Here is an 11692-nt window from a genome sequence, read left to right as displayed (position 1 = left end):
GAAAGTGAAGTCACTGAGTCGTGTCCAACTCTCGGCGACCCCATGGACTGCAGCCTACCAGGCTCCTCCGTCCATGGGATTTTCCAGGCAAAAGTACTGGAGTGGGGTGCCATTGCCTTCTCCAAAATTATCATTTACTAATGATAATTTATCATTTTATCATTTTAATCCTGATAATTTATGAAAAAGTATGAAAAAGGAAAGGTATGGAAAAGGAAAGAAGAGGATGAAGAAAGGGGGGAAAATACCAATAACATTAGAACTATCGATATAGGTGAAGGGTGATTGACTTGAAGGTCACAGAATGGAGGAAAGTGAAAGAACACAGAATATCTGCTGTGCTTGGAATCCTCACTGATGGAGTTATTTCTTGATACTGTGCCCCTGTTCAAATGTGTGCTTATTTGATTACCAAATACTTGCCTTTAAAAAACAGATCTTGAGGATATATATTAGCAAAAACATTAAACCTTATACTGTTTACCAAGGTAAAGTTCGAACATATGAGAACACAAAAGAGCATTCACAGCTTGCTATCTCACTGGTCTCTTATTTTTCTGGTTTTATTTTAAGCATCATTCCTTTATGCACATATATGCTTCCCACATCCAACCTCTAGCAGATTTCTAACAAGCCATGTTCTTGCTTGTCTCCAAGCCTTTGCCAAGCTGGAGGTTCTCACTATGAGCTGATGTCACTTGGAGTGATGGAAACAGCATGGGTTTAACTGCCCTTTTGGCTGGCTGGCTAAGTCGCTTTAGTCGTGTTCGACTCTGTGTGACCCCATAGACGGCAGCCCACTAGGCTCCCTTGTCCCTGGGATTCTCCAGGCAAGAACACTGGAGTGGGTTGCCATTTCCTTCTCCAATGCATGAAAGTGAAAAGTCAAAGTGAAGTCGCTCAGTCGTGTCCGACTCTTAGTGACTCCATGGACTGCAGCCTACCAGGCTCCTCTGTCCATGGCATTTTTCAGGCAAGTGTACTGGAGTGGGGTGCCATTGCCTTCTCAGATCTACTTTAAAATCCTCCTCCTTCCTTTATCTAGTAATATGATATTTATTTGGCCATGAAATGAAAAGGCTTGAGTACATCACGGAGGAGGCAGATGACATCAAAAGAGGAGAGAGGAAATACTAAATGCAAAGCTTAGAAACATAAGCTTAAGCTTCATTCACATAAAATTTTTGTCATACCACAGCTGGTTTTGTTCATGTCAAACTGATGAAATCACTGACACTCACCTTTGTTACAGGTGACTTGTAACAGATACACGTCTCAGCAAACCCCTTTCAGTCAGGGACATGTCAGTTTATGGGAAAGCATGAGCTTCTACATTGGGAAATGCTTGCCAGTCTTAATTTTTATTTTAAAATATGGATAAATAGGTCAATGCTATGTTTAATCCTGACAATGATATTAAATGTATGAAAACAAGATCTGTGAACAAGGTTCACAGCAAACTATCAGCGAGTATTTATGTGAATGAATAGAACGGAAGGAGAACTCATTGAAAGACTATATATTATACTATCACACATTTGCAATGAAATACTTTTATAGAAAATTTATAGAGGAAAATAATCCTTGTTTTTCATTTGATTTGTATTTATATACTATACTACTTTTTTTTCCTCTAGAAAAATACTTCTAAGCATCTCTTACAGCTTGGCATTGTCATTTTTCATTTATGTGAGATGGTCCAACTAATGAGATTACAGATTATTTTAAAATCTGTTGATTTAACTGATTTTATGATTCTCTGAATAAAAATTAAATCAAAAATTCCAATTTCTTCAGCGTTAATGTCATAGCTCTTTTTAATGGAAGTACCATATCTTTCCAGACTTATGTTTGTCTGAAGTGCCACCCTTAAGAGTACGTGTTTAGTTCTGATGTTACTGATTTTTCACTTTCATCAAAACTTGGGAGGAGAAAACCACATTATTAATAATTCCATTTTACCCCTTTAGAGCATGAGTTGTATGGTAAATCTCATAGTCTCTTTGTCCAAAAGATTAGATTTAGAACACTGTCTTTGTCCTTTAATTCAGATTCTCTTTTCTCATCAGTTTGTTTCATAGATATCAAATCTTCTGATTTAATTTCATAACACTTAAAAAATCATCATACATATAATACATGTTATTTTCCTAATGATACAGGAAGAAGTTGGTTAATCATTGGATGGATTTAATATTATACTTTATATATATATTTCATGAATGTTATTTCTTATGTAAGTCTAGTATTTCTGGAAAAAGGCCACCTGCAAAGTAAATTTTAAGTACAATTTCATGTAATATGTTGTGAATAAATTTTGACACATCAAGTATTATAAAGCTTTTCTCTTATTATTCTCTGTGTGTTTATGTATGTGTTTCCAGTTAAAACTTCACTATCAGTACTAGTGGATACAAAAGCTGTGCTCACTTGCCCTCCTGTGCTGTGGCCAAGTGTGTTGGTAGTAACATGGGAAATAGTCCTCAGAGACAAGCCGCCCTGCTTCGGAGCCTACAGACGTGATACAAATCAGACCACGAGAGGAAACTGTACCGACAAGAGAATAACCTGGGCCTCCAGACCTGACGAGAATCCTGCCCTTCAGGTTGATCCAGTGGCCATCACTCATGATGGGAATTACACATGTCAAATAGTAACAAGTGATGGGAATTTCCATCATGAGTATCACCTCCAAGTATTAGGTAAGGAACGTCATATATTGAGGTGTTTCAGAGAACCAGATTTTGGGCTGAAACAAATCTCTGTCTAAATTCCATGTCCCATGTGTTAAGACTGAAGCATTTCCCCTACATTTCTGCAGTGCCCCCGGAGGTGACCCTGATCCAAACTGAGAAGGGAACTGCAGTGTGCAAGGCAGCTGCAGGGAAGCCGGCTGCACAGATCTCCTGGACCCCAGAGGGGGATTGTGACACTGAGCAAGGACCTTACTGGGGTGACAGCACAGTGACCGTCCAGAGCACATGCCGCTGGGGGAGCCGCCATGTGCTGAACGTGTCCTGCTCTGTCTCCCACTTGGCTGGCAACAAGAGTCTGTCCATACAACTGAGTCAAGGTTAGTAATTTTTCTAGTCTTATTTTTGATTTTTCCATTCTTTCAGAGGAGTTACCTTAAGAAAGAAATAGGAGTATGTGAAGAAATTTCATTCAAAGGTGTCATTTCCATCCTCCACTTTATCTCCGTCTCCTCCTCAAAGTAAAGGATTATCTAGAAGAGTAATACAAAAATTTGTTGTAAAAAGCCATATTATAGAATGAAGTTTATTCTACTTTTTTTTTTTCAGCTGTGTAGAGCAGTTTCCAGGATTTCAGTTGCCCTATGAGGGACTGAACCTGGGCCATGACAGTGAAAGCCAGAATCCTAACCACTAGGCTACCAGGGAACTCCCAATTTATTCTTCCTTTAGTGTTCTCTTCTGTACTAATAAATTGACTTGTATAGTGTACTTTTACACAAATACTTAAATGGTTTTAATAGAAGGATAAAGGGTAATTTTAAACAACTAATTATAATTTTATTAGAAGAATAAAGTTGCTCATAAATTACCTTCATGAATTTTCAGTCTGGTAGAGTTTTCTCCCCATGGTTTTTCCAAAGAAGTTTCTTTAATGTCTTATAATAATGTCTATGATTCAGTTCATTACAGTTTAGTTTCTCTGCTCTCTGCACCCATTCTACTCTAATTTCTTGTTATAAAAATATTGTTCTAATCAGCCTAACTCATATAGTTTAAAATCTGTGTTGTCTATCATGTCTAGACAAGTGTATCATGTAAAATGTTAGCCCTCTCTGATTCTCCATCCTCCCTGCTCCATTATAAACAACTCTCCAGAGACAAGTACTTTCAGATCTTAAAGTGTTTCTTCTAGTATTTGACTCAGTTTTTATTAATAACATGGTTATGTTGCTATTTCTTAATATAGCCAATCTAAACCTAGTGTACATGTGTGCGTGCTAAGTCATTTCAGTTGTGTTGACTCTGTGCAACCCTATGGACTATTAGCCCCTCAGCTCCTCTGTCCACGGGATTCTTCAGGCAAGAATGCTGGAGTGGGTTGCCATGGCATGCTCTCCTCCAGGGAATCTTCCCAACCCAGAGATCGAACCCGTGTCTCTTATGTCTCCTACATTGGCAGGCAGTTTCTTTACATCTGAGCTACCAGGGGAGGTCTTTTCTCTGAGGCTATTCAGACTCTGTAGAAAATACCTCTCCAATCTCTTACCTTGGAGAAATAATCCTGACTATCTGAGAGTGTTCTGAGAGAAGGGAGGAGAGGGGTGTGTGTAAGTGTGTGTGTGTGTGTGTGTGTGTGTGTGTGTGTGACTATTCAGAACTCAAACTTTCCTTTAAAGACACTTCATCTCCACCCTACATTATATCTGAATCTTTGACTCTGGAATTTCTCCAGTTCATCTTCTTTGGGCCAAACTTCCCGTTTTCTGCTGGTCGGGGAAGTGTGGTGACCTGGTTGAGTGGGGTGGGAGGAGAGTTGGCAGCCTATCTGTTCTTCATACAGAACTTTAAGGAAGCTTCCAACTTTTAGCTCCACACTTCACTCCTGACATTCCCCTTTCTCCATATCTTTTCCTCCCTATTCTAGAGCCTTCTTGGATTCACTAAGGTTTATACTTATTTCACTCTGAATTATTGGCCATTCTTCCGTTCATCTTTCATGTTAAAACAAGTTGAAATCTTTCATCTGCTCTTATCTTCATCCATAATCTCTTTGTCTTTGCAAGTCTATACTTAAAAAAAAATTCTGCGCTCGGGGCTGGTGCACTGGGATGACTCTGATGGATGGGATGGGGAGGGAGGTGGGAGGGGGTTTCAGGATGGGGGACAGAGGTACACCCATGGCTGATTCATGTCAATGTATGGCAAAAACCACTACAATATTGTAAAGTAATTAGCCTGCAATTAAAATAAATTAATTAATTAAAAAAATTATCTACTGATATTTTAGTGTTAAGAAAGGAGAAGAGGAAAGTGTTGGGTTTAAAGCATGATTTTCTAAAGTCCATTCTTATAGTTTGTATGTATATATATATATATATATATAGTTTGGCAGTGTTTACTGAGAAGAGTAATGCTCCCTGTTATGTATGAAGTCCGACCACTCCGTATTACAATATGACATCATATGTATAGAATCTCAGAGTTGGAGCGAGTCTCTAGTCCAGTCCCACCCAATGCAGGTATGTCTCCCACACAGGGTGGACCTTTACCTCTGCTAGCACACTTCCAACAAAAGACAGCTCATTAGTTTGAAAGAGAGGGCTTCAAAACACTATTGTAGTTTTTAACTGTAAAACAAAAATTTTCTTCTTTAAATAAAAATCCAGTGTTTAAAAACAAAGTATTGAAAGAAGGTGGATTGCAGCCTCCACTTACTCTCTCTCTGTCCCAGCCACATTCACGCAACTTCAGGAGCACAGTCTTAAAACCTCTCAGAGTCGGCCAGGTCCTTTGCTGACTTCTCCTCTTGTCAGATTGAGCTTATATTTCTACCAGCAGTTAGTGAATAGTTTAAAGTTGCTGACATGCATTCAGTTCAGTTTCAATGCCTTGGAATAGAGGTGACTTCAGAATTAGGGTTATTTTTCCAAATACTTTTCTTACAATTCCCTGTTCATTTCTGAATATTGGAGAAGACCAATACTCTGTTACTGTAACAGAGAGATCTAAATTTCACATCTCTCCTACAGGAATTCACTAAATGAATCCTTAAGGCAACAAAATCCTGATCCAAGATAATGTCTGCTAAAAACTCAAGTGTCTGAAATGATAAAGCAATTTTATTATAACAATTATTTGAACTATTAATGGGGCAAAAGTTTTAAAAATTAAATCACAGAAATAAATTTCATGTACTATAAGACATTCTTGTAGATGTAAATATATATACATATAATTTTAAAGTAGACTTTTATTTTTTAAATAGAATGATAGCAATATTGAATAGGAAGTACAGAGAGTTCCAATAAAACCCTTGTCCCTACACATGCATGGTCTTTCTATCTATCTATTGATCATCCCCCACACTGCAGCGGTACGTTTGTTATAATCAATGACCCTATCTTAATGTACTATTACCACTTAAAGTCCATAGTTTACATTAAGATTCACTCTAGGTACATGTTCTATGAATTCTGAGAAATGCATAAATGACGTACATTCACCATTGTTGTATGGTATAGAGTAGTTTCATTGCCATAAAATCCTCTATGCTCCACCTATTCATGCCTCCATCCATCCTAACCTTTAACAATCCCTGATTGTCTTACTCCATAGTTTTGCCTTTTCCAGAATGTTATGGTTGGAATCATGCAGCATTTAGCCTTTTCAGACTGGCTCTTTTCATTTAGTAATATGCTTTTAATAGTCCTACATGATTTCATGGCTTCATAGCTCATTGCTTTTTACTGCTGAATAATGTTAAATTATTTTATTATGCCAGGGAAGCCTAGCATGCTGCTGTCCATGGGGTCACAAAGCCCATACATGGCTGAGTGACTGAACTGAACTGAGTGTTAAATTATATATTCTTGTGTCTATATTTACAGGTGCTGAAATACCAGCACACTTAAAAAATTTATATATCACTGCCCCTATTTTTATTATCTTGATCGTCGTGGGATCCATTTGGCTTTTGAAAATCAGTGGCTGCAGGTACTGACTGATGCCTTCTCTTCTCCAGCTTTATTGGGTTAAAAAGAAGTCAGAAATATGGAATTAACTAGGTAAAATTAAGATTTTAACATCAATTCTCCCATAATCAAGAAGTATACCCTGAAAATAAAATATATGGTCTACTCTGAATGACATGGGGGATTTTTCTAGGTTATTTAGATATGCAAGCATAGTGAATTAGGCTGTCTGGGGCAGGATCTTGGGAAAGACAGTGCCTGCTATTTTGTATTAGGGAAAAGAATTACAATAATTAATTTCATATACCAAAGATGAGGTGTTGCATATATTCCATTACACAAGGTTCTTTGCATAATTTTACTTATCTTTCCAAAATTCAGAATTATCTTATTTGGATGTGTTAACTGCAAGCAGCATTCTTTACTCATATCTGATAGTTCATTTCTGACTTATTATAGTTTCTATCAAAATGAACCATAATTGTCAACAGCATACTCTTTTGTTTTCTCATTTTCAATCTGAATAATCATGGTTTGATATTTATTCTAGCTTATTTTTATTTTTGCAGAAAATGTAAATTGAAAAAAACAGAGCATACTCCAGTTGTTCAGGAGGTAAGATTAAAAAGAATATTTGCAAACTTTTAAGCCATGTAGTCTGAAAATCTAGTCAGTTAGTTCAGTTTAGTCGCTCAGTTGTGTCCGACTCTCTGTGACCCCATGAACCGCAGCACGCCAGGCCTCCCTGTCCATCACCAACTCCCAGAGTCCACCCAAACATATGTCCATTGAGTCAGTGATGCCATCCAACCATCTCACCCTCTGTCGTCCCCTTCTCCTCCTGCCCTCCGTCTTTCCCAGCATCTAGTCATATAATTTGTAATTTGCATCAATATTAGTATTTTAATTAAAAAGAAAAAAATTCTAATTCTACAATACTGTCAGATGTACTTATTTTGTTAATTATCCACCAAGCACTATTTAAACACACCCCAAATCCATATTTTTAAGAACTGCATCCTACAAAAGACATCATGTTAGCCTCGTTTGGACTGTAATCTTTGGAGAAATTGAGTTAGTATTTCTTCCTCCTTTAAACCATCTCTAATTCTTGATTTCCTTTTTTCAATACCATCATCATTTCTGTCTTACCTAAAGTGAAAATGAAAGTCACTTAGTCGTGTCCCACTCTTTGAGACCCCATGGACTATACAGCCCATGAACTTCTCCAGGCCAGAATACTGGAGTGGGTAGCCTTTCCCTTCTCCAGGGGATCTTTCCAACCCAGGGATCAAACTCAGGTCTCCCTCATTGCAGGCGATTCTTTACCTGCTAAGCCGCAAGGGAGGCCCAAGAATACTAGACTGGGTAGCCTATCCCCTCTTCAGCGGATCTTCCTGACCCAGGAATCGAACCAGGGTCTCCTGCATTGCAGGTGGATTGTTTACCAACTGAGCTATCAGGGAAGCCCTTTTTACCTAAGTTTAATACCTATCCAGCTCTAGAACCTACTATAACAAGTAGTTTATTAAATCTTTGACACTCTCTTCTGAAATACTCCTCATGTCACTTCACTCTTCTACATTCCTACTTTCAGGCAACTGTTATCATCTGACACTGAGACATAAATAATCAAAAATTTTTTGATAGTATATTAGAAAAGTCTTGCTTTTATGTTCATGCAGACTCAGAGACCACTATTGGTAGACACTAAAGTTGTGAGCACTTGTTAGAAAAGCACAGGTCGTTAGGATTTCTGTTGTTTTTTTTTAATTGAATTTAACGTTGGGTTATATCTTAGGATGAAATGGAGCCCTATGCCAGCTACACAGAGAAGAACAATCCACTTTATGATATTACAAACAGGGTGAAGACGTCTCAGGTGTTACAAAGTGAAGTTGATGGTATGAATCTCCATACTATTTATGTTCCTAGAGTGTAGCACCAGGACAAATGAATCAAGATGCAGTTATAGATACTGTTCTTATTTTCTTAGAGTTCTGGAATGAAAAGCCTATTTTGAAACTAGCTTTTCAAAGATTCTTAGAAGACAGAGACATTATAGAGGATTTGCATTTATATCTTTATACAGTTGAACTTTTAGAATTTTAGCTGTTACTGGCTAGTTCTTTAAACTGATATTATTACAAAGAAAGTACACGCTCCTGATAAAATATTAAAATTGTTCAGTACGGTAGATGATGAAAATTGAGTTACCTCAAATAACTTCACAGAAGGAGTAATTACGAAAAGTTTTATGTAATATTTGAGGAAATTTCTATGTGCACATGTCGTACCTGTAGGTGCATTGTATATGTATACACTTATATGTCCACTTACGTATTCATACACGTATATCCTTGTCAAGACAGAAATAGAACCATAGCATAATTTGTTCTGTACTTATAGAAAGTTAATAATATAGTGTATCTTAAAGATCTTTTGAATCAACACAGGCAGAGCTACCTCATTCTTCTTAATGGTTACATATAATTCCATTGTATGTAATGGAATTGAATTTAATTAACCCTGTGGTGGACATTTCGATTGTTTTGTTTTGCTATTATAAACAATACTACATAGAATGTTTCTTGTGGATTTATCTCTTTGAATGTGTTTGAACATATTTGTAAGATAATTTCCTTGAGTGAAATTGCGAGGTTAAAAGTTTTGAGCATCGTTATTATTGACCGATATGTCAATATTATTGACTGCTATGTCAAATTGTATCAATTTATATTCCCTCCAATCCTGTTTGAAGGTGCCTTTTCTATTATTTCAATATCTGTTAATTGTCAACCTTCTGTTAGCAAATATAGGATTATAATAAGAATTTCACTATTTAATAAAACTGAATTTATATTTTCCTTCCGTGTGTGCATGTGCGCATATGTGTGTGAGAGAGAGAGAGGAAGAACACACATGAGGACATTAGCTTCTTCTGAACTTATTAAATCTCTAGAGCAGTATTGCTATCTAATACCTAATAATGTGATCAATTGGAGAGGTGTGCTTTTATGGTATAAATTTTATTGTGATACATTTATCAAATAACAAATGTTGATTGACTATATAATCAGTTAAATATGCATTCTTGAAGACTTGGGATATTTACTAAGTATGATCTTATATGCTAAAGGAATAACCATGGGATGACATGACCCTTTCCTCTATTTTTCTAAGGAATAAAATATTGGGAATATATTAATAATTTTTAATATATGAAAAATATATTTCATTATGAAAAATAAATGTTTACTTCATAGCAGGAAAAATGATACTGAAAATTAAATTTTTTCAGTTTTTGAAATTTAATTTTCAGTATCATTTTTCCTGCTATGAAGTAAACAGATTTATTTTTCATAATGAAATATATTTTTCATATATTAAAAATTATTAATATATTCCCAATATTTTATTCCTTAGAAAAATAGAGGAAAAACTGGAAATAGAGCTGCCTTATGACCCAGCAATCCCACTGCTGGGCATACACACTGAGGAAACCAGAATTGAAAGAGACATGTGTACCCCAATGTTCATCGCAGCACTGTTTATAATAGCCAGGACATGGAAGCAACCTAGATGTCCATCAGCAGATGAATGGATAAGAAAGCAGTGGTACATATACACAATGGAGTATTACTCAGCCATTAAAAAGAATACATTTGAATCAGTTCTAATGAGGTGGATGAAACTGGAGCCTATTATACAGAGTGAAGTAAGCCAGAAAGAAAAACACCAATACAGTATACTAACGCATATATATGGAATTTAGAAAGATGGTAACAATAAACTTGTATATGAGACAGCAAAAGAGACACTGATGTATAGAACAGTCTTTTGGACTCTGTGGGAGAGGGAGAGGATGGGATGATGTGGGAGAATGGCATTGAAACATGTATAATATCATGTGTGAAACAGGTCGCCAGTCCAGGTTCCATGCACGATGCTGGATGCTTGGGGCTGGTGCGCTGGGACGACCCGGGGGTATGGTGTGGGGAGCGGGGGGGAGGAGGGCTCGGGATGGGGAGCACATGTGTGCCTGTGGCAGATTCATTTTGGTGTGTGGCAGAACCAACACAATATTGTAAAGTTAAAAAGAATAAAATAAACATGATTTAGTTAGAAAGCTACTATGTCATGTCATGCCACAAGCATTATTGAACTATGTAAGAAGGTTTTACATATTCATTTTCTCTGCGTTATAGTTAAAAATCTATGTGTTTTTTCATAATCTGAGGAAGTAGCTGGCATAGGGCCCTGGACTCAGTAAGAAAGTCATTGGCTTTCTTACTTCTTTTATAGAATTACGAACTTTGCTTAAAACATGACTCTCATACCTTAAAAAAGGTTTGTTTTTTTTTTTTTTCAAAAAAAAATTTTTTTTCTGTGGAACCATATTATATAAAACAGAGATAAGTATAAAGCCTTTTAGCCAAAGGAGTAGCCAGAGGTCCTGAACTTGTGACTTCTCAGTTCCTCAACCCTGCAGTGACCCCTGTGGGATCTTCCCCTTCTATGGGACATAGTTTGGAAACTAACAGTTATGTGTTAATCCTTCTCACTAAACACCTGTAGAATAAAAATTTGCTGGTACAGTACCATACCATACTGTCTTGATAACTGTGGCTTTGTAGTAGAGCCTGAAGTCAGGTAGGTTGATTCCTCCAGTTCCATTCTTCTTTCTCAAGATAGCTTTGGTTATTCGAGGTTTTTTGTATTTCCATACAAATTGTGAAATTATTTGTTCTAGCTCTGTGAAGGATACCGTTGGTAGCTTGATAGGGATTGCATTGAATCTATAAATGCCCAGAGATAAATCCACGCACATATGGACACCTTATCTTTGACAAAGGAGGCAAGAATATACAATGGATTAAAGACAATCTCTTTAACAAGTGGTGCTGGGAAATCTGGTCAACCACTTGTAAAAGAATGAAACTAGAACACTTTCTAACACCATACACAAAAATAAACTCAAAATGGATTAAAGATCTCAACGTAAGACCAGAAACTATAAAACTC

The 11692-nt window shown here is 36.8% G+C and overlaps 1 protein-coding gene across 5 annotated transcripts in view; it reads left to right on the top strand.

Annotated features, from left to right (window-relative positions):
- Positions 1 to 11692, top strand: part of LOC104997828 (cell surface glycoprotein CD200 receptor 1) — a 65131-nt gene that overhangs the window by 32952 nt on the left and 20487 nt on the right. For 3 of the 5 annotated variants that reach the window (XR_826363.1, XR_826364.1, XM_010852760.1), the window contains exons 4-8: positions 2385 to 2702; positions 2822 to 3073; positions 6584 to 6689; positions 7237 to 7282; positions 8469 to 8571. Coding sequence is in view for 3 of the 5 variants with exons in the window: in XM_010852760.1 (XP_010851062.1) it covers positions 2385 to 2702; positions 2822 to 3073; positions 6584 to 6689; positions 7237 to 7282; positions 8469 to 8571 (825 nt within the window). In the remaining 2 variants the exon portion in view is untranslated. Of the gene's footprint in view, positions 1 to 2384; positions 2703 to 2821; positions 3074 to 6583; positions 6690 to 7236; positions 7283 to 8468; positions 9535 to 10093; positions 10125 to 11692 lie in introns of those variants that run through there. The other 2 variants (XM_010852761.1, XM_010852759.1) reach the window with 2 other exon arrangements.

This window comes from Bison bison, unplaced genomic scaffold (assembly GCF_000754665.1).
Source record: "Bison bison bison isolate TAMUID 2011002044 unplaced genomic scaffold, Bison_UMD1.0 scf7180017864314, whole genome shotgun sequence".
Taxonomy (NCBI): domain Eukaryota; kingdom Metazoa; phylum Chordata; class Mammalia; order Artiodactyla; family Bovidae; genus Bison; species Bison bison.
Note: the sequence above shows the minus strand (reverse complement) of the source record. Positions and strands in the feature narration are given on the sequence as shown.